At 39.0% G+C, this 24,578-nt stretch overlaps 1 protein-coding gene across 1 annotated transcript in view; it reads left to right on the forward strand.

Annotated features, from left to right (window-relative positions):
• TANGO6 (transport and golgi organization 6 homolog) overlaps nt 1-24,578 on the forward strand; it is a 141,698-nt gene that overhangs the window by 70,374 nt on the left and 46,746 nt on the right. Inside the window, exon 15 of the mRNA XM_081107748.1 lies at nt 10,336-10,476. Coding sequence (XP_080963874.1) covers nt 10,336-10,476 — 141 coding nt within the window. The remainder of the gene's footprint in view (nt 1-10,335; nt 10,477-24,578) is intronic.

A 24,578-nucleotide genomic window follows, 5' to 3' on the forward strand; every position in this document is an offset into this window, starting at 1 on the left:
AACGAATCACAAGCATTGAGCTACCCAAGACCTAATTAGGTCATCTCTCCCATCCACCTGCCAGGGCATGTCCTTAGATAGAGACAGAATGAATTGTACAATATCATTTTTTAAAAGATTTTTTTTTTACGTTTTATTTTTTATTGATTTTTAGAGAAGAGAGGAAGGGAGAAGGAGAGAGAAAGAAACATCAATGTGATAGCAAAGCATGGGTTGGCTTTCCCCACCAGGGACCAAGCCTGAAACCCAGATATGTGCCCTGACTGGGAATTGAATCAGCAACCTTTCAGTGCACAGGACGACGCCCAACCAACTGAGCCACATTGGCCAGGGCTTGCAAAATATCTTTGGCCATTGATTTTTTTTTATTGATGGTTTAAAAGATTTGTTCATTCATTCAACAAACATTTACTGAACATTTACTATGTGGGAGGGCACTATGAGTCTTGAACTGCCTTCATGGAATTTATAGCTGGAGTGGGGGAGGACATGAAGGGGGTAAATATTAATCAAATAATCACACACAAAAATTGAAATATGCTGTGAAGAAAAGGTACATCGTGATAAGAGAACCTGTCTGGGTCATTTTACCTGACAGAGATAAGCTGAGATCTGGTGGATGATTAGAAATTAGCCTAGTAAACATGGGAAGAAGCGTGTTCATGACAGGGAACAACAAAGCAGCAGTGCTGTGGCAGGATGGGGCCTGCAGACCCGAAGGACTACATGAATGCCTGTGTTCTACACACTTGGTGTCAGTGAAAAAGGGATGGGCTGGGTGGGCTCGGAGCACCATCAACCCCACTCTAAACAGAGGACCCTGCTTTTCTCTCTTTCATTGAGCCTCCTCTAAAGACTTCATATGAAAACAAAGTTCTGCTACTTAAAAACAAAAAAGGATTTGAAAAATCACTATCTTAGGCCATCTGTCTGACTAGCAAAGAAGTTTTATCACACATGTTATATGTGATGTCTCATGCCACACAACACTTTCCAGCACCTTCTCCTCACCACTGTCAGAGGATGCTATCTCTTTTTGAGGCTGTTTTCATGAAATGCAGTGAGTATGTTTGGCTATCTGTACAAATCTCTAAACTCCGTTGTCCAGCACACAGCCCTGAGCCATTAAAAGAAAATCATTCTAATTCCAAATGGGAAAGGTAACACCATATGGAGTTATTTTAGACCAATGGTTTTCAAATAATTTTCTTTTTTAGCTGTGGGATTAAATAAGATCTAACATGAAGTTGTCAAAAAGTCAAATTCTCTTTATTTTCTTATTTGTGCCCTTTTTCTTATATGTTTCACATTTTTTTAGTATAAACATTTATTGCTTTTATCATCAGAAGATAATGTTTTTTAAATTATGTGGCTGTTTAGGAAAACTGAATCATTTCATGATAAGTTTCAGGGACTAGTACAGATCGGAACAGATGGCTCCCGCTGTTGTAGTGCCCCCTGTTGACCTTTTCACAACTAGGGATTACTAATCACAGGGTGGCCGTGGCTTTCTCACCATGAATTTATGTGATGACAGCGGAAACCTTACTGACAAACAGATGTTTTTCCCAAGTGGAGCTTTTCTTAATGAAATGGTTGCTTAGAAACCAGACCATGCTAATAACTTTTCTATATTTAGTTTGCAAAGTGATTCCATTTGCAAAGTTATTAAGTCAGAGAATACTAATTAGATCAAATTAAACATATCTATTATTTCTTGCCTTGCAATTCAGCAACCAACTGGTTAAATTGGCAGCAAAATTTGGCCCTGATGCATCTATTCATAATAAGGACATACATGAAAAATGACAGCTCATGGAGCCACCCTGCTCTGTTCTTCACTGTGATTCTCTAGAGGTACAGTGTGTTTGATCTGTCACCTGTATGTATTAGACACTGTGACATGGAGCACTTATGAGTTGCTGAGAGGATCAGTTAGGTCAGTGGGTCAAAAATTGTAAGTGAAAATGTAAAAATAACTTCAAGTTAAGCTCAGTGACACAGCAGTAAAGGAAAGGCTTGGGAGGGAAGATGCTTGTTAGGAATGTAATTTATAAATGGAAAATCTGATATGCTGACTATTACTAATACAGAGAAACCTCAGCATGAACCGTATTTGTCTGGTGGATTAAAACATGAAGTCTTAAATTCAAACTACACGAAATTTGGAAGAAAATACTTTTCTGTCTTTTATTTCCAGTAATGATGAGGTAGCTCAGTTGAAAACAACTATGCTTCAGGGCCCCTACAGGGTCCATGACAAGGTCTGGTCATTCCGGGAAATTGTAGACAAAGTGTTGAGTGTGTATGTGTATTTATGAGGGAGAAGGGACTCTTGCCGGGGGTAGAAAGGTAGCGGGGCGGGAGGGGGTCGCGGGGGGAGGAAAGGAATTATAGTATCTCTTCCTGGTTTCTCTGTGAAACTATAGTTTAAGTCCTACAAGGCATGGTTGCTGATTTCACAACAATCACGTTTTCTAAGCCAATCCTAGTGCCTGTCACAAAGACTTGCCTAATCATCTCATCAGGACAATCGCCAGGCTTAACTGAGGAAAAAGGGGAGAATTTCAGAAATATTTATATCTTGATTGTGTCACTGTTTGGTACCCAAAGCACAGAGCAAGTCTCCTGGCCGGAAGACATCGGAGACTGTGCAAGATCAGCCCTGTCTTGTTAGAGCTTCGGGCCAGGTGACAACTCCCCTGGGAGGCTTTGGCTCTCAAAACCAGTGAGAACCTGACGCATCAGTCATTGTTGCTGATTCTACAGTTTCTCCTTGCGTAGGCTTCAGGTGAAATGCCAGCAGAAACTGAGAAAAAAATGAATCCGAAGTTCAGGTGGTACTCCTTCTACCAGGACCACCCATCTTGGGTCTTTAGGAGTTGTAAAGTGTTTTATTTTCTTACTGAGTCTAAAAGAGAACCACTTATTGTTTTTTGGGAAATCAGAAGCTCCTATTTTCTTTTTAGCAGTAAACATTTCTTTTGATAGCATAAAGAGAATGTTAATGTGCTTTTTCACTCTTTGAAAGCTACATAAAGAGAATTAAATGACTAACATTCTGTTTATTTGTCAGCCATGATCAGTTGACGCAGTTTCTCTGAACATGTAGGGCGATGATTACTCCCAAAGAAGTGGTAATTGCTGTTTTCTTTCCCTTCCTTCCTCGCTTATGCCTTCAGTCAGTATTAGAGCAGCTTTGTTTGAATTTCTGTGCATAAAATACGAGCCCTTGGTCACAGAGGTGTTCTCGCAGCTCTGCTTTTCTCACTTCTGTTCTCTTACTCCTTCCTCTCTGTTGCCCAAAGTTATTTGATAGAGACAGCCCTGCCAAGGTGGACCCTGAGCTTTACAGTGCTGTTTTGGGTTTCATTTTATTCATTTGGGGAGGGTAGTAGAATTAAGAGATTTAGAGGCCTTACAGGAGCCCATAAAGATGTGGAATGGAGGTATTTTCAGAATCACTGGTTAAAAACTGGAACTCATTAAAATCCAAGGTTTGAATTTCCATTTGTGTGGCTCCTCTGTCACCACTAATGGCAACAGCATCTCAAGTTAGAGTCATTTGTGAATTTAATGAACATCACTACCTCCTTTTTCCACCAACTGGTAACAAAGCAGTCCCCATGAAGCCCAACCGGACCCCGTAGAGGACTCTGCCTATTCATATGGGAAGCTGTGTGCAAAGTGTTTCTCCTTCCTCTGATCTTGGAGTCCAACAGAAAGTAATTTTTATGGAGTGAGGCTGACATATACTTGGAAATGAAAGGTTCGCATCTTTGGGGTTAGGATTTGCGGAGCTAGTGCTGTTCTAGCACGTATTTCTCTTAGGCACTGCCAAGTGAGCCCTGGGATGGCAGAGTGCACATTTGCAGATCTGCTCTGCCAAGTGGCAACTCTGTATTCTTGTGCTATATTTTTTACCCCTCTATTCCTCAGCTTCCTCCTCAGTAAAACTAGGAATGATGGTATTACCTATTTCAAAGGATTGTTCGAAAGCATGAAGTGGGTAAATAATGTAAAGTGCTCAGGACTTTGCCTGGAAATTGAAAACAATAAATGTTAGGAATTTTTATTGTCTTTACTACTTATTATAATATTAATAATAAATGCATTTTTATTATAATAATATTTCATGATCCAAATGACTTCCAATAAGTTCAGTTAACTTTCAGTAAATATAGATTATTCACTTGTTTTTACTTTTTCCCTCTTCAAAATGGGAATTTGAAAACAGTTTAAGCAAATGTATATTGGCATTATTTTAATATTTGGTATTTTTTTAAAATATATTTTTATTGATTTCAGAGAGGAAGGGAGAGGGAGAGAGAGACAGAAACATCAATGATGAGAGAGAATCATTGATCGGCTGCCTCCTGCACACCACACACTGGGGATCAAGCCCACAACCCGGGCATGTGCCCTTGACTGAATCTAACCTAGGACCCTTCAGTCCGCAGGCCGACGCTCTGTCCATTGAGCCAAACCAGCTAGGGCGTAGTATTTGAATATATTATTTAGATCCTGGTTTAAAGTGATACACACTAGGTACAGTTCCTACAAATTTTCAGCTGTAATTATTCCTAGCCCTGTTTTTTCCTCAGGCCTAAGTAACACTCACTCATCTCAAATCTTTATAAATTTGTTGGGGCTTGTATACACTTAACACAACTTTGGAGCTTCAGAAAAACTTAGCATCAAGTTGGCTAGATATTATCATTTACTTTAGTTACAAAAGCAGCCCAGCTATTCAGTTGAGCTCCCCATACTTCCTTGATTTAATAACCAACTTCCCCACTTTGTGCAACTTCCTAGATTCTTAGAGCTGAAGTTATTGTTAGTTTCCACCATAATGAGAGGTCTCAAATGAAGCAAGTGAAGTAACCTACTAAAGGATAGTGTTTTCCTTCTCTTGGTCTACCTTTGTTATCTTTGTGTCATAGAGCTAGAGGACAATCCCAGATTGGTGATTACCTTTCTGTAATCAGGGGAAAATTTCCTTGTGCCTGACCATCATTGTTCTTTCAAACTAGAGATTCCTCCACAGGTAATATACATTTTATCTTCTTTTTAGTTTTTCAAAATAACTTATTTTTATAAATTTATTTCAAACATAGTTTGTGAAGGTTCTAAAAGCTTATCCCCTACCCTTATTACCCCCTCACAGAGATAACCATTCCCCTCACCACCCCCTTTTTAAGTAGTTTTTCCTAGTAATTATCTCCTCAGCTATAAAGAAAATGCTTGTACATATCTCTCTTGATTTAAATAATTTTGGACATAATGTATTTATTTTCTACATGTAAGGTGAGGATTTAGCGCATTCACATGCACATGCACATGCACATGCATGCCTGCATATGCCCATCTGTACCCTTCTCCTCTCGCCTTTTCCCCATCACGGTTTTGGCTGCATCATTGGGTAGCATTTGCTGCTGACTATAAGGGTATTGTTCATTGCTGAGCCCAGATCAGTCTTCCTTTCTTATATATTTGCTTAGTTTTCTATTTAATGGTTACTAGTTTTTTTCCAAATGATCTATCAGATACATATAATTTTTTTTTACCTTTGTTCTCTTTACTCAAATTTCAGCCTTTGACACCTATCTTGCTCTCTTTATCCTTGTTTGTGGGTTTATACCCTTTTTACTCCTTAATCATTAATTTTTTAAAAAATATACTTTATTGATTTTTTTACAGAGAGGAAGAGAGAGGGATAGAGAGAAACATCAATGAGAGAGAAACATCAATCAGCTGCCTCCTGCATACCCCCTACTGGGGATGTGCCCGCAACCACTGTCACTGCTGGAAGTCAACACTGTTTTGGTTTTTGTTTGTTTTCTTTTTTTCTTAACACTATTTTAAACAGAGTACATTCCTGGCTTTATCATGAAAGTCATTGGGAGGGGAAAAAAAGCATAGTTATTTTGCAAAGTTGATTGTCTTTTTTATTGTATAAAGTACTTTTAATAATGTTTTACATTAGTTTGCCTATATCCTGTGTTGCCCTAAAACACGTCAGAATGCTTTCATGAACTCTTGCCAGTTTGTATTACCTTTACCTACTATGTATCTTATCAGTTATACCTCATCTTGAAATGCATGGCTGTTTTCCTAGGAATCAGAGCAGGAGCAGCTATCTCTCACACAATCATTTGCGTCTGATTGCCAAAGGGATTGGTGTGTCATGTTTCCTTGAAACCTCTGCTGACCCAGAAATTACCTCATTTTCACATTACAAAGGAATTATCAAGTGTGAGAGGTCAAGGTTCATGTGAAGGTTATGGCCATGTTTCCTCCCTTGTCAAAATTCAGAAAACTTTTCAAATAAGAAAACAAAAACAGCCACACAAGATTTCATCCCTTTAAATTGTTATACAGTCTTAACCATCATATACAATTCTCTGCACTGCTTGATGTAATAGTGAGGAGGGAACTGCCTGTGTTCCCCATGGATTTGTAAACTCATAGGTGGCAAACGTATCCTAGAAGGTAAAACGCAAACAGCGGGTCATTTGGCAGCAGTCTGCGGAGCAGGCCAGCAGGAAGATAAACAATTGCTACTGTGGGAAGCAAGGAAATTACTTTGCTATTGGCAACCTTTTAATGCAAGATTGGGAGAATTCATAACTCCCTGGTAGGAAAAGTAAAAAAATAAATCTGAAATTGAATAAAAATATATGTGAAGAAGACTGTTAGGATTACTTTGGTTGAAAAAAATCAAACTGACATACGCATAGAGGGTATTTATTACCTTAAGCATCCGAAGATTCAAGCTGGTAGGAGTAGTCGGATCCAGGGGCTCAAAATATGCAATCGGGTCTCTTCCTTTTCTCCTTCCGGCTCTTGGCTTGACCCTCTTCGGTGTTGGCACCATTTTTGGGTGGGCTTTCTCCACAGGGTGGCCACTGGCAGCTTCCGGCTCATAACTTCAACAGGAAAGAAAGTAGAAGGAACTTATCTCTCCCAGTAGTTCTGACGTGGGCTCCAGGATTGAATCGCATTGCCCATTCCTGAACCATTCATAGTGGTGGGGATGCGATGGAATATCCTAACTGGCCAGCCTGGGACATGAGTTCACACAGGAGGGAGAGAAAGTAGGATGTTAGCTGCACTCAAACCACTTGGGCTGAGAGTGGAGCTTTGAGAAGGGATACTTATCTCAGAGGAACACGAGTGCTGTTAGCAGGAGAGTGAGTAGATGCTCTGTGCAACCAAAGATGCCTGCTACCGAGAGGAAAGCAAGAGCTCGTTTTGAAGTATATGGAAGGATAACATGCTCATAGAAGTGAACAAACTGTTCCCTGCCAAAGATTAATGAGAGAAAATAGGCATAAACTGCAGTCGGAGGGATTTTAGTAATACATATGCTTTAGAAAAGCTAGATATATATCAAAGATTTATAAGGCAAATTCCACTTTTCCACTGATTTCCATTATAAAGTCCCGACCTATATTTCCAAAAGGAAGCAAATTTACCAGGTTTTTTAGTTGGGAATTTCTGATGGAAAACTAGTTATAAGAGCAACAGATCTATAATATGTACTGGGCCTTGTAACATATTAGCTATACAGCATCTACCAGAATTGCAGTTACCAGCCACCAATTCACTTTTTCTTTGGGGTTCTTTCAGAACTGGGAAGATTTTTTATTTCTCTTTCTTGGTAAACAATTGGTTTATCCTTTTCTTAAGCCACAGACCTTTTTCCTCTGCTTAGGTGTTTCTCATTCCATCTTGGACCTCCAAGAAGTTGCCCATTTTTTTACATAATAGAACTAACTACAAATGCTGGGTCACATTTTGCCAACAGGGAAGTAATCTAATTCAGGTTCTGCCACAGCCTGAAACTCCCTTAAGAGCAGTACTTCTGTTTGTATAAAATTGGAGGCCACATAAAGAGAGCTATGGATTAGGACCACCTGCAGAGACTTCCCAGGCTTTTCCCAAAGCAATGAAAAGGTAGGAATGGGTAGGGCAGAAAAGAGGATGGGCAGACAGGTACAGCCCATAGCAGTTGCTCCGCCTTTGTGTATATCTGATTTATAAGAGAATGGGCCGAAACCGGTTTGGCTCAGTGGATAGAGCGTCGGCCTGCGGACTGGAGGGTCCCGGGTTCGATTCCGGTCAGGGGCATGTATTTGGGTTGCGGGCACATCCCCAGTGGGAGATGTGCAGGAGGCAGCTGATCGATGTTTCTCTCTCATCGATGTTTCTAACTCTCTATCTCTCTCCCTTTCTCTCTGTAAAAAATCAATAAAATATATTTAAAAAAAAAAAAAAAGAGAGAATGGAATCACTATCTGTAACATAGAAAACAGTATGTAGACTTTGCCTGCAAGATTGTCAAGCTTAAACAGGAGAATGGTTAACTCAGGTAAAAAATAATTATAGATTTCTCAAACATTTATATTACTCCTTCCCCATCTTCTCTTTCTTAATTCCTAAAATTTATATCAAGACTCTGTCTTTGAGCCCTTTTGTTCATTCATTCATTTAACAAATAGTTATTGAGCACCTGCTATGTGCTGACACTCTTCTAGGCATTTAAACTATAGCAGGGAATAGAACAAGTCCTTGACTTTGTAGAGTTCACATTTTGAGGAGGAGAGCAGTCAATAAATAAGCAATATATAACATGTCAGGTAATATTAAGTGCTGAGAAGAAAAATGAAGCAGGCTGAGTGGGGTGAGCAGAGGGAAAAGTAAGGCAGTCAGTCTATTCTAAGAACAGCAAGGAGTCCAGAGTTGCTGGACTATAGGGAGCAAAGGAGAGTATGGTAAAAGAGGTCAGAGAGAAAGCAAAGGCAGGTGGGGATTGGGAGCTGCCCATATTTAGGGGAGAAGAGAAGCTGTTGAGGGATTTGGACAGAAGAATGATGGGACCTCTTTTTTTAAAAAATCTTCCTTTAAAATATATTTTTATTGATTTCAGAGAGGAAGGTAGAGGGAGCAAAAGATAGAAACATCAATGATGAGAGTTCTCATTGATCAGCTGCCTCCTGCACCCCCCACCCCCCACCGGGGATTGAGCCCACAACCTGGGCACTCCATCCACTGAGCCAACCGGCTAGAGCCTGGTTTATGTTTTAACCAGGAAGTTCCAGCTGCAGTTAGGGGATAGGGTAGAAGCAGGGTGACTGATTAGGAGATCATTGAAAAACACCAGGCCAGAGATGATGGACCATCATCTGAGATTGAGGAGGAGGTAGTGAGAAGCATCTTCATCCTGGGTATATTTTGAAATTTCATGTTTTCTTCCTTTGTTTGTTTTTTCTTTTTCCTCACTCTTCTTTTTTTAAAAATATATTTTATTGATTTTTTACAGAGAGGAAGGGAGAGGGATAGAGAGTTAGAAACATCGATGAGAGAGAAACATCGATCAGCTGTCTCCTGCACACTCCCTACTGGGATGTGCCCACACCAAGGTACATGCCCTTGACCGGAATCGAACCTGGGACCATTCAGTCCACAGGCCGACACTCTATCCACTGAGCCAAACCAGTCAGGGACCTCACTATTCTTTAGACGTTATATAACCTTTTCTACCACCCACCCACCCAACCGCAGTGATGGAATTTGTATTTATATGCTTTGAGACCAGGAGCTTTATTTCTGGTCCTGTCTTAGGTCTCTTCCTCCTGCCACAGCTCTAGAGTTTGTTTGATATGGAGCTGGGCACAGATATAATAACACTGCTGCAGACACACGTTTGGGAGGTACTGGCATGATGGGAGAAGGTGTCAGCAAGTCCTAGGAATGGGGGGGGGTCAAGAGCAGGAACTTCGCTATTTCTGATCAGGGAACTCAGCCATAGCATATATCTACTATTGACTGTGCCCAGAATCTCTGAAGGTATTTCTTGTGGAAACTGCTCTCACTGTTGACATTTTACAGAGAGAACTCATACTGGAATGGAGAACTGCAGCAGAGACAGGAATCACTGCTGTGCTTCAGGCAGGGACAATAGTAGTCATAGAACCTTAAAGTCCAGAATCAGGATTGTAGAAGGCATTTAATCCAGTCTTCTCCTGCTGTTGTGTGAACCCCTACCATGATTGCAGTCATCTAGCCTCTGCTTCAAGATTCTATAACTCATAAATCATGGAATGTCAGTACTGGAAGTGATCTTAGAAATTATATAGGGCTGGGACTAGAACTCCCAGCCCCATGTTCTTTCCACTCACTGTCTTGTCACTCCAAATAAAGGGCAGCCCTTGCCGAGAATTACAGAGGTGGGTTTAAATGCCTTAGTGTCCAGCCCATCGCAGACTGTCTGGGTTTATTTGCCTTTCAGTCCTAAAAAGTAATGAATTTTCTTTTTATTTTCAACTTCAGGGATTACCCTGCTCTCAGATGCGTACCCCGAGAAAATCTTGATTGGCCTGTTGGCTCAGTATGACAGCAGCAAAGACAAGCATACGCCGGAGACCAGAATGAAAGTCGGGGAAGTCCTGATGCGAATTGTGAGGGCATTAGGTGAGTTTTCTTGTTCCATCCTTCTGAAACAGTGGGGGAACAGTCTGGCTTTGGAGACTTAGTATGTCCACTGTGAAGGTAGGGATGTTCCTAAACATCTTGCAATGGCCAGGACAGCTCTCTACAACAAAGAATGATCTGGCCCCAATTGTCAAGAAGGCCCCTTTGGATAGATCCTGTTCTAGGGCTCATGTGAGCATTTTGTTTCTGCTTTAACATCACTCAGATGTGTTAGTTAAGTCCAGGACTGCCATTGACAGCTATTCAGGTTGTTCACAGCTGTAAAAACTCTAAGAGGCATCATTGTATGAACGGCATGCCCTGGAGTTGTACAATACGCAACCTGCGTGATCATCCTGGTGGCCTTGACACATCTCAGTTATAATTTAGATTGCCATCTCCCTGTACAGAGTTTGAAAGTTATTCATTCCCTTCTGTAATATATTTACAAATCCTTTTGGATATGGAAGCTTCTGCATGTGGCTAATCTTATGAGCATACATTTTTAGTGAATAGCCTTTTCTGATCCTATCTGCTAAATATGGGAATGTGTCCTCATTAGAGCCTGTGGCCACCTTATAGGTGATTATGTATGCCTCCTACACTTTTTTTGGCCTTCTTTTTACATTTACTGGACCATAATATGAATAAAGTATATTTTTAAATTATCTTCACATCAATTTTTTCAGAGATGTAAGTTTAAAATCTATTTATAGATCTTACCCCTCCTAATTGTAGCTGTAATACATGGTAGTTTTGGGAAATTTGGAAAATATTTTTAAAGTATTTTTTAAAAACAAAGTAATCACTGATAATCTCATAATTCAGAAATAACCACTTTTTGTTTACATTTTGATCTTTCCTTTTTTTCTCGGAACTCTAATTATACTGTGTGTATCGTGCATTTTTTCATTTAACATCATCAGCACTTTTGTATGTCATTTAATATTTCTTGAAAATATAAGTTATATTGGTTGTATTATATAATCAGTAATCTGAATCTATTATAACATTTAATTTTCTTCCAAAAGGCTATTATTGTTTAATTAGGTTGTTTCCAGTTACTTTCTTTATGAGGAACTTTTCAAGGATTATGAGAAGTGTGCTATTGATTATTCTTATACACAAATCCTTTTGGTGACTCTTTGATTTTTTTCTTTAAGATTGGTTCCTGCAAGGGAAATTGCTAGGTCAAAGTATACACCTGCTTTAAGGCTCTTGATATTTAGTGCTAAGTTGTCCTCCAGAAATGTGCACTCTTGCCAGCAATGAATGAGACTGCTAATTTCTCATACAGAAAAATTATTCCGTGGCTTCAGACCAGATTTCTACCTTGGCTCCCAGAATGAATGGAAGAACCTATCAGAAAATGTGGTGGGCGGGTGGGCTGATGAAAGGAGGGAGGGTGTGAGGGGAGGGACTGCTGGATGAAAGGTTGGATGTGTGACTCAGTGAACTCATTGTTGCTCTAGAAGAGCAACTCAGATCTGGTGGTGTCGTCGTTATATACAAAGAATAGCACTTAATTATATTTGAAGGCAGAACATAGTCTTCTTACTCAGCAAGCTCAAACAAGTTCCAGTTTACTCTAGATCAGAAGTTTCTAAAAATAAGCAAAAATAGAAAGCCCTATTCATGTTGAAGATATTCATCTGAAGAGTTTACCTTCAGTGAACTCTATAGAAAAGATCAGGAATTAATTTTTGGAATGAGGAATGAAGGGAGAGAACTAAATCTCAGGTCTCTACTGGAGTATGCCAGGGGAAGTAGAATGACACCCAGGAATGCTGGGGCAAAGCAATTTATACTTCTAGGTTAGGAGGTGCCTTTTCTTTTTATCTTCCAGGAAAAGGTGGGTCCAGGAAAAGGGGGTATTTCTAATTCTTAATGACCTTATTTAATGTACTCTGTCAACTCTTTTTCACATCACCTGCTTAATTTTTATTAGTTTTGTTGTTGTTAATCCTCATCCAAGGATATTTTTTCCATTGATTTTTAGAGAGAGAGACAGACAGACAGAGATGCAGACAGGGACACAGACAGACATTGACGTGAGCAAGACATATAGATTGGTTGCTCACACATACGCCCCTACTGGGGCTGGGGATGGAACCTGCAACCCAGGCACATGCCCTTGACCAGGAATCAAACCCTTGACCATTTGGTGCTCGAGCCAACCCTCTAACCACTTAGCCATACCGGCCAAGGCTCACCTGCCTAATTTTTGTTTTAGTTTAGTAATCACTCTGTGCCCCCTTACAGTTTAATCTAGTGATGAGCAACCCATGATCTTATGTAGTTCCAGGATGAAGCTCATAATCTGATTTTAGAAAACCTGTCATCTGCCCAGAGAGGAACAAATTCAGTCCCAAATTCTTTCCTGACAACCACCTTCTCCTAGCCAGTTATAAGAAACAGGAAAATTGATTAATTAGATTTGTCTAGCAGGCTACTGTGAATTCCAATTAGCTTGGACTGGGAATTAAGATAAGAAGAGGAGCTTTATAACAGCTACATAGCCCTGACTGGTTAGCTCAGTTGGTTAGAGCATTGTCTCAATATGCCAAGGTTGCAGGTTCTATCCCCAGTCAGGGTATATACAAGAATCAACCAATGAATGCATAAATAAGTGGATGTTTCTCTCTCTCTCTCTCTCTCTCTCTCTCTCATCAATAAATAAAAAATTTTTTAAAAAACCAGCTACATAATATTTTATAGTATGGATATACCACAATTTAGACCATTTAATCAACCATTCCTCAGTGAATAAACCTTAACTTTTTTCTGTTTTTTCCTGACATGCTGTATTGCAATATAAATTTTGTCATACATATGCTAATATAAATATATGCATATTTTGTATGTATGTACATGCTAAGGTACTGGAACATTTATTTCTATAAGTTCGATATTTGCCAAAGTGGAATCACTGGGTCAAAGCCTGTTTATATTTTAACTTGCTTATATACTGACAGATTACTTCCTAAAATTGTGGGTGAGATTGTGCTTTTTGAACTCCTGCTATGTCTGTTGCCAAATAGAGAAAAAAAATTGAGTTCTTCAAAGTGAATGGACTAAGAAAGTCCATCTTTTGTTATTATGTTGTTTGTCTTGATTGCAATGGGAGAAAATGTCTTAATTTAAGAAATGCAATAGTAATACATTTTCCTATCAATTACCTTATAAGAGTAGTCAAGGAATGACAAAATAAATCACCTTTAGAAGTATCTTGCTCAACCAAGTTTGTTGAAAGGTGCAGCATTATAACCAGTTACAAGGGCATTCTAAATAAGTAGTTTCCAGAAATATCTTAACTTTTAATTTACCAATTTAAAAATTTTACTTTATGGGTCTTTCTTCCATAATATATCTTTTGGTTCTCTTATGTATAATAAACAACCCCAGAACTTAATGGTTTAATTCCACAACTATTTATTTGTTCTGAATTCTATAATGTGGGTAAGGTTTGCTAGGGACAGCTCATCTCTGCTCCCATGGTGTCTGGGCTCAGCTGGTGGTCTTTTGCTGCATGTGGTGTAGCCTGGGCTCACCCAGCAGGTTGCATTCAGATGGGGTCTTGACTGGGGTGGCTCAGTGCTCCTCCACATGGCTTCTGTCTGTGCCTGCATGTGAACACTCCCCATTTGGTTGTCTGGGCCAAACTTCTTTTCAGCATGGTGAATGGTTTCCCAGAGAACAAAAGGAGAAGCTGCCAGGGCTGTTAAGAGCTAAACCTGGAACTGGCTTACTGTCTCTTCTGCCACATTCTACTGTCAAAGTAAGCCATAAAACCAGCCCAGGTCCAAGGAGAAGGGAAGTAGCTTCTAATTCTTGTTGAGAGAAACAGCATTGTGTTCAGGGATGGTGTGTTGGTAGCCATAGCTATACACTACCAAAAATAGTGCATGCTCACCACAAGCCTAACAATACAGAGGTGTGTAAAGAAAAATCTAGTCTCTCCAAAATACTAGTTACATTTACTATTTTCACCTCCCAAGGTAAATAATGATAATGGTTTGGTATATATTCTTTTATACCTTTCTCTGTGCTCATATAGATATATATAAAAGAATCTGAGCTCCTTACATGCCTTTTTTTTTTCTCTTTTACAAAAACATAATCTTCATATATTATTATTATTACTAGAGGCCCAGTGCATGAAATTTGTGCACTCAAGGGGAGAGGGGTCCCTCAGCCCAGCCTGCACCCTCAAGTCATCTGTCGGATATCCTTAGTGTTGCAGTTGCTGTGGAGGCGGGAAAGGCTCCTGCCACACCACTGCCACTATGCTCTCCAGCCGTGAGCCTGGCTTCAACCTGAGTGGTGCTCCCCCTGTGGGAGCACACTGACCACCAGGGGACAGCTCTTGCATTGAGCGTCTGCCCCCTGGTGGTCAGTGCGCATCATAGCAACCGGTTGTTCCGCCCTTCAGTCGATTTGCATATTAACCTTTTATTATATAGGATTACATATGATTACATGCTTTCATTGAAATCTAACTTTACCAAAGTATAATTTGCATAAAATGCTCCATTTTAAGTGTACATTTCAGTGAGTGTACATATAAATCCATGTAACCATCACTACAATCAAAATATAGCACATTTTCATCACCTCAAACGTTCCTTTGCTCAGATAATCTCCCATTCCACACTCCACCTCAGGAAATCACTGATGTGCTTTCTGTGACTGTAGATGAGATTTGTCTTTTCTAGTATTTTAGGTAAATGAAATCATCTAGTATATACCCTTTTGTATTTGACTCCTTTTGCTCAGCATAATATTTTCGAGATTCATCCATGTTGTTGTGTAGATCAATTTTTCACTACTTTTTTATTGCTAAGTAGTACCTAGGAGTGGAATTGCTGGCTCGTATGTAGGTATATAAGAAACTGCCAAACTGCTTTCCAAACTAGTTGTACCATTTTACATTATGACCAGCAATGTATGAGAGTTCCCCTTGCTCCATATTCTCACCAACTTTTAATTTGTAGCCATTTTAATGGGTCTATAGTAGTATCTCATTGTGGTTTAAATTTATATTTCCCTGATGACTAATTATATCGAGCACATGTCTTTTCAAGTGCTATTTTCTATTCATGTGTCTCTTACATGAAGTAACTGTTCAGATATTTTTCCATTTTTAAATTGGATGATTTCTTTTTATTGAGTTGTAAGAGTTCTTTAATGTAGTGGATACAAGTGTCTTGTCATATATCTGTATTGCAAACATTTCCTCATCTTTTCTTACTGGTGTCCTTTTTTAAGAGCAAACATTGTTTTTTGGTTAAAATAACCCTTATTATAATATTAAGTAAATATGCAAAAACATAAAATCAGGTTACATATTTTACCTCACAGCTTGAAAAAATACACACATTTAAAATTTTAATGCCAACAAAAATATCAAATTGATGGCATTATTTTAATGTGCTAATTTTTTGCTAAAATGAATTCACTACCCACAATGTGATATGGTTCTGATGTTAGGGTGGGGAATTTTTTTTAGATCAGCATGCCCAAATTATCATGTACTGTATGATAAATCCTTACTCCCATATCTTCCCTCTGAACAAATTATTGCAAAACCCTTGGGTTCCGAAGTCAGGCTGCCTGCATTCAAATCCCGAGGCTGCCACTTCCTAAATCTTGAATGTGTGACCGTAAGCAAGTTACTTAACATCTCTGTGCCTTGGTTTCTTCACCTGTAAAATTATCTTAATAATAATACCTACTTTATAGAGCTCTTGTGAGGCTTGCAGGGTTATTAAATGTAAAGTGGCAGGTATATAATAAGCCGGTATATAATAATAATAATAATAATAATAATAATAATAATAATAATAATAATACCTTTTATTACCTCAAGCTCTATGTAGTAACTTTGCAGTCACTGAAGCCTCAGGCCAATAGGAATACTAGACATTAATGTTAGGGTAGAATTTCAACTACCTCAGGAAAATAGGAACTAAATCCAAACCAAGCTTTATGTATAAAGCCAGGCTCTAGGTTTGTACTACCCAGTACCCATAAGAATGAAACCTACAGTTACCAATGGGAGCAAGCTTTCTCTCTTGGAAGATAAATGAAGATACACCATCACCCCTGCTCACTGGTGACTAGGACTAATTTCTAGTAATTTCCCAAGGATGAAAACCCCTGAAGTAAAACTGCTTCTGAATTGGGTCACCTGCAACATCAGTTTCTTCTTTCTACTGAATTATTCCCCTCTACATATAAGTATTACTTAATATATATTTTTAACAAAACTTCTCTCTTATTCCTCGTATCTCATTCCAAATACCTCATTCCTTATTTTTCTGGTCTCCTCCAGAGTAAAACTTCCCCAAATGTTGATGTATTTTCACTTTCATTCATTTCAAAATATTTTCTAATTTTGCTTATGATCTCTTTTTCTCCCGTGGATTAGTTAGATGTGTGCTGTTTGTTGTTTAAATTTCAAATATTTGTAAGATTTTCCAGGTAACTTTCCATTATAGCTTTATCATTTCTTTGTAGTCAAGGAGCATACTATGTTCCATGTGCATGTGGGGGTGTGGTCTGTAAATACCAGATTAACTTGGTTAGAGATTTGAACCTCTTACTGTGTGCATACATGGAATTTTTGTCCTCTTGACAAATTGACCCTTCTATTCCTTTTTTAAATTCCTTGTTCCAAAGTCTACTTTTTGTGATGTTAATATAGCCATTCCAGCTTTCATAAAATTAGTGTTTTTATGGTATATCTTTATCTCTTAATCTATGTCTTTATATTTGAAATGGATTTTTTGTAGGCACATTTTAGGGTCTTGCTTTTTTAAAAAAATTCATTCTGATAATCTCTGTGTTTTTGTTGTTGTTGTTAATAATCCTCACCCGAGGATATTTTCCATTGATTTTTAGAGAGTGGAAGGGATGGGGAGAGACAGAGAGACACATCAATTGGTTGCCTCCTGCACACACCCCGACCAGGGCCAGGGAACCTTCAACCAAGGTACATGCCCTTGACTGGAATCGAACCTGGGACCCTTCAGCCCATGGGCCGACGCTCTTTCCACTGAACCAGACCAGCTAGGGCTAATCTGTGTCTTTTAATACTAGTCTTTTAAATAGTTTAGATTATCTATATTTAATGTAATTTTAATATGGTTGAGTTTAAATCTACCATCTTGCTATTTGTCTCATCTATTCTTTTTTTAAAATTTATCTTTATTGTTGAAAGTATTGCAGATGTCCCCCTTTTTTTCTCACTGACCCCCCTCCTCCACCCCACTCTTACCTGCTCCCCAGGCCTTCACTGCACTATTGTCTGTGTCCATGGATTATGTACATATGCATATAAGTTCTTTGTTAATCTCTTTCCGTTTTCCCCTTTCCCTCTGAGAATTGTTAGTCTGTTGCATGCTTCCATATCTCTGAATCTGTGTTATTTGTCAGTTCATTTTGTTCATTAGATTCTACATATAAATGAGGTCATGTGATATTTTTCTCTGACTGTCTTATTTTGCTTAGCATAATAATCTCCAGGTTCCTCCATGTTGTCTCAAAGGATAAGAGATCCTTCTTTTTTACACCTGCATAGTATTCCATTGTGTAAATCAAGCATGTCAAACCCTCTGGCCACAAGTTTGACATGCTTGGTACCACAGCTTTTTTATCCACTCATCTGCTGATGGGCACTTGGGCTATTTCAACATCCTGGCTTAATGCAAGAAACCAAGATCATAAAGAGCCATAAGTGCCATGTTTAGGGATTTGGATTTATATTGACTTTAAATGGAAGCCATTGAAAGATTTTTAAGGAGGAAAGGATTCATCATAATTACATTTTAGCAAAATGACTTTGGCTGCTCTGTTAAGGATGAAAGTGGCACAAGACTAGAAGCAGAGAGACCTGTTAGGATGTTGCTGGGGCAATCTGGATCTGGGCAAAAGATGATGGTGGGTATGGAATGAGGGTTTGCATGTGAGAAAGAAGGAAAAAGATGTCTTCAGATAGGAAAGAGAGCATAAGAACACGACAAAAGTGGGCTGCTCGTGCATAGAGAATTGGGACTTGATCTGTCTCCCTGAACCAAGTTGTTTTGGGTGCCTTGGGAAGTAAGGCTAGATGTAGAGGGATGGGGGGTACCACAAAAAGCCTTGATGCTGGGCAGAGAGGAGTTTGGACTTGATGTGATGGGCATTTGGGAATCACTATAGATTCTTAGGAGAGGAAGCAACATGATGAAAGACGTGTAGGAGTGATTGGCTGGAGCATGAAAGATGGATGAAGAAAGGAGCCAGAGAGATAACTAGGAGGCTGTTGTGGTATTCCATGCCACAGAGAGATGAGGGCTTTGATTAGAAGGATGTCTGTGAGAATGGTGAGAAAGTAGATATTATAGGCCGGTCAGAGGGGGAAAAAAGAGACTGTCGTCACTTTTTGTACATTTAGAGATGGTGATAGAGTTATAATTCACCCAGGAACTGTTACTCTCATAGAATTGTTGAGAGGCTGAAATGAAGTAATATATATTAAATCACAAATATTTGAGTGTCATTATAGAGATATATTTGCCACTATAGTAACTCCTGTAGTGGGGTTTCCAGATACCAAAGTAGAGAGATGGGATTATCAAGAGTGGCAGCCAGTGGGCAGGTAAATAAGAATTTGACATATAGCCTTAATTTTGGAATATATTTTACTTTTCTCTATCAGAGAGAGATACGTACTGTGACCCTGGAGTAATAACCTCCTAAGTTTTGAGCTTGACTCACATTTAATAACTATGGACAAGTTACATAACCTCTCTGTTACTTATCTGTAAAATAGGCATAATTATAATAACTACCTGATTGGGTTATTATGAAATTAAAAAGATAATATATGTAAAGTGTTCAGAACCAGTAGCTCTCATGGTAAGGGGTGAACAAGTATTGGTTGCTATTATTTTCCTGTTGATATATATTTTTTTAATTCTTTATTGTTGAAAGTATTACATATGTCTCCTTTTTCCCCCATTGACCCCTCCCCGCCCACTCCTGCTCCCCAGCACAGGCCTTCACCCCCCTACTGTTCTGTTGGTATGCGTCTGCCCCCTGGTGGTCAGTGCATGTCATAGCGTCCAGTTGACTGGTCATTCAGTTGCTTAGGCATATATATATATATATATATATATATATATATATATATATATATATCTTTAACAGCTCCTCACTGCTTGCTTTTTAAGCGTGTTTCTTTGGAAGTTGCTCATCTTTCCAAATCATCCTTAAGTCCTCTTTCCCCCAAATCAAGCATTGTATCCTACATTTAAATAGCAGAAATGTTACTTTTATAATTAGATCTCTCTTTGAGTAGATATTGCATTTCTTTTCTGAATATCACCAGCTGTAAGAATCATTAATTCAGGAGATAAAAGAGGACATTGGCAAAGGATCCTTTCTTTAAAAATTACAACATAATTATATTTGAATGTTTCAGCGTTTTAATGTTGCTGTTACTTTTATTTTCAGTGTCTTCATATTTTTGTCTTCTCATTTCACTCCCCTATTCGAATTTAGAGTAAAATTAAAACATTAATTTCGGAACTTTAGCGTGTATGTGAAAAGACACAGTACCATGAAGCATCTGATTTTCTCTCTCTCTCTCTCTCTCTCTCTCTTTTTTTTTTTTTAAATATATTTTATTGATTTTTTACAGAGAGGAAGGGAGAGAGATAGAGAGTTAGAAACATCGATGAGAGAGAAACATCGATCAGCTGCCTCCTGCACATCTCCTACTGGGGATATGCCCGCAACCCAGGTACATGCCCTTGACCGGAATCGAACCAGGGACCCTTCAGTCCGCAGGCCGACGCTCTATCCACTGAGCCAAACCGGTTTCGGCTCTCTTTTTTTTTTTTTACAAGTTTTGAAATATAGCTGGCATTTATTTTAACTTATGGACCTGAAAGTCAGTAAACCAACATCCTAACTGAAATATAATTCCTTAGAAAGAAATCCTAACTTAATTTTCCTTTTGCTGGACCTGATATAATGGAGATTGATTTCATAGCACTTGAGAGATGTTGTGCTACTGATTTAAACATGAAGTTGATTCTCAGGCCAAAAGCTTCTTGATTTATGTTTGTCAATATTATGAGGCCAACTAACTCTTGAGCATGCTTTAACGAGTTTGAACATTTATGTAGCGAATTAAATTAATTAAGTCACTGAAATGGTTTTACTACTTTCATCATTACAAAATTGTAAAGAGAGTCTCCTTCATTGAAATATCTACTTTTTTTCTTTCATCTTTTTTTTAGGGGCGGGGGATACTTTTTAATAGTTTTTTTTCTTTACAAATACACCGGAGACTCATACAGTGCTGCCAGCATGGATGCAATCCTGGGCCACAAATCTACACACTCCTTTGCAACTGGTCCTCTGATGGCAGAACCTTTCGTCTTCCCTTTATTGTTTACTGTGACCCCAGCATTATCTTCAAAATTAAGAAACATGCCATCTTTTCTCTGGTGAGACTTTGAATGTCGAATTGGATGTCCCTTCTTTCTGAGCTCTGGTTTGCCTTTTTTAATTGTGACCATCACCATGTCACCTACACCAGCAGCAGGAAGTCTGTTCAGGTGTCCCTTGATCCCCTTTGCAGAGATGATAAACAGATTTTTGGCTCCTGTGTTGTCAGCACAGTTGATCATGGCTCCTACTGGAAGACCCTAAGACCCATCACATCCTAGCTTAGACATCTTGAACACTGGAAAGGGGACGTTTTCTTTCATCTTTTAAAATAACTTGCCATAAACCTGGAATTTTTCCTTCCTTGTGATCACATTTCTGGGCTTTATTTTGTTAATTCTACCCTTCAAGAAAATTCCATCTTGTTTCTGAAGTGTTACTGTCTCAAGCACACTTTTCAGGAGAACTGATCTGTTTGTCTTGTCAGTAACACCTTCGGGTAGAGTCAGTTATTGCAGATTTTCCTTGTAGGGTAACTTTGTGTAAACTGGAAAGTTTATACTTGATTAAACCAATTTTCAAGTTCAATGAGCTGTTGAGATGGAATGAGTAACCTAGTTAATGCATCACTATAGACGCCTTGACATCTCCTGTTTCAAACTGTTGGTTTCTGTTACTTTAGTTCTTGGAGTTGCCAAAAATGCTTTGTTGCCACAAAGCATTTCCTATACATTGTTTTGCTTTGTCCAGAGATATTTATCTATAGTTCTTATTTGTGCATCACTCTGTGATTTGAAGACACTGAAAGAAAACTTTTGCAAGTTAAAGTGTAAAATAGGGACTCTACTCCTTTCAGTGCCCCTCACTGTATCTCTTCTCCGTCCCTCCCATTTAAAATTTCCCTCTACAGGTCCTTACTCAGGCTTGACCATCACTAGAAAGTAATCAAATTTCAGAAATTATCTCACCCTCAGATCTTTCTCGTTCCTTCCCAGCTTGTAAAAAGGAGAGAGCAGGTATATTAATACTGACGAAGGGGTTGATGGCAGCCTCCTATTGTGCTGTCCTTCTTAGGATGACTTTGCTTTTCTAATTGGAGGCTATTTAGTTCAAAGAAATAAAATTCTAATGATTAAATAGACTCTGAGGCAATACAGTTCGCTAATAGAAGAAATATTTGGAGGCAAGAATGTCTCTTTCTGGCTCTTTAAAACATACCTGGTAGGCCCAGCCAGTGTGGCTCAGTGGTTGAGCATCGACCCACGAACCAAGAGGTCACTTGTTCGATTCCAGGTCAGGGCACAGGCCCAGGTTGCGGGCTCAATTCCCAGTAGGGGGTGTACAGGAGGCAGCCCATTGATGATATTTCTCTCTCAATGTTTCTCTCTCTCTAAAATCAATAAAAACATATTTTTAAAAAAACATACCTGGTAGATCACTGTACTAACAATAGTCCTACTAACAAATTTGCTTTTGTTTAATAACTTGTCCCACAGGGATCTTCCTATGGTTACATGTACACCTCAGTCTTTCTATATACAATTTGCATCTCAATCATCCCTGCTTATGTGGTCTGTATGATGAGGTACAATGAAACCACAACCAGGAAAGGGAGTGCTAAGAGTCCCTGAAATTTTTTCTAACCTTCTCATAGCTCAGGGTCAACTCTTGGTTACATTGCTGTAAAAAGGATAACAGTATGAATGTAAAACCAAAACCATTAGCAGATCAACCACTAGCCTTAGGGAGAAAAGTGGGTCCTGACATGTAGGCAGCAGTGGGGGAAATCTATCCAGAGACTACCCAGCATTCTTGCCCAGTGACTACTGCGACCGGCCTCCTGGCATGCCCCATCAAGACCAGAAGATGGCTTTGGCTCCGGCACTCTGCGATGCCCTAATATGTGCATCTAGGATGGGGGTTTAGCAGCTTTCAGTAGACCCTTATCACTTATCTCCTACTGTTAGGAAATCGGAAGTGTTCAGCTCTTCCCACTTTGAAAATGGTAAAGAAGAGGGGAATCTTTTTCTCTTCCGGCTAGAATTACAGGATTTCAGCCTTTAAACGAGATAATTAAGTAACAATTCCGGTGCTTGCCCATGGGCCAGAGAAACTTACTCCCATTATGCCCTATTGCTCACACACTTTTTTCAGACATGACACTGGCTTCTTTTCCACCCATGCCTTGTAAGGTTAAACAGAGAAAGACCATGAAATGCCAGAGATGTGAGGGAGTCAACTGGCCACTTTTACATCCTTTGTTTTAGAATGGAAGTTCCTGCTGACCTTAATGCACAGCCAAGTAAGTGTCCCGGTGGCAGTAGAAAGAGCCCTCTGCCTGGGAGATAAAATTCTGGTCTTGAGAGCATGTCTTTCTGTCAATAGCTGTGTGACTTGGGATTGGTCCCTTTTAAATTTTACTTTCTTATTTATAAACCAGAATTAATATTTTTTTCTACCTACCTTAAATTCTTGTGAGGCTCAAATAAGGTAATAGGTACACAGATGCTTTGCAGATAAAGAGGCTTATAAGTGCACATAGCATTGCTTTATTGCACAGCATTTTATGTCTGGGCTGTACTGTAGCTGCATATTTTATCTTAACTAAAACCCGTCCCCTGTTCATGAAGGGCTGTGTAGAGAAGGGAAACCAAAATCAAAAAAGAGATGATTTCCCCAGAGCTACAGGGGAAATTCAAAGCTGAAAAGTAATTGTTAATAGATCGTAATTTACCTATGAATATTTTAATGATGAATTTCACCAGAAATTAATTGCATTTAATTATTAAATTCTCTACATGGCTTTTGGAGAAGAAATCCTGCCTGTCAGGATCTGCCATCTCAATCTCATTTCTTTCTGACCTCAGCAGAAATCATAATCTCTGTTGACTCTGGTCCACACATGTGACAGTAGGTTGTATGCATGAAACATTACAAGGAACCAGTCATTCTCCTCCTGGATTTCTTTCAGTAGTGAAGTAGAATTCTAGAGCAAATGAATAGATGTAAGCAAGGACATAAAAGGGCACACGAACAGAGGTAGGTCTGTATTTCATCTTCTATTTTCTCATCGGCTGATCAGTGGGGATATTTCTGTGAGGGCATGTGGCTCTCCATGTTACCCCTAGGAATCTCTTCACTTCAGTTCAAAAATAAATCGGAATCCAAGATGGGAGGGAAAGTAGTTCCTCTGGAGCCCCTTTTTAAATGATTTAGTGAAGTCAAGTGTGTATTGTATTTTCATTTAATCTTTTTCCGTCTTTGCTCTTTTTTTCTCCCCAAAATATCTAATATCAGAACAGAAAGTACCGCCTTTGAGAGAGGAAGAGCATACCTGGACTGGTTAGATTACAGAGGGGATTTAACACTGTAATTGAGATCTCTCTCCATCTCCACTTGAGTCTGATCTATAAGAGGAAATGAAATCAATAGCAAAAGATACTTAGATTAGACATAATAAAAGGCACAAAGGTTTTCTAAATATTGGCAGAAAGTCTTAACTATCCTTGGGTTCATGTTTGTCAAACATGGTTTGGCACAGACTTTTGATAGATAGGATATTGGACTAAACCTATATGTAAGGACCTCTGAGTCTAAATCTTCAATATTTTTTTATTTGTTTAAGAGACTTCTATATTACACTAATATGTTGTTATGGTGTA

Source organism: Myotis nattereri (assembly GCF_964212035.1).
Source record: "Myotis nattereri genome assembly, chromosome: 15".
NCBI lineage: Eukaryota > Metazoa > Chordata > Mammalia > Chiroptera > Vespertilionidae > Myotis > Myotis nattereri.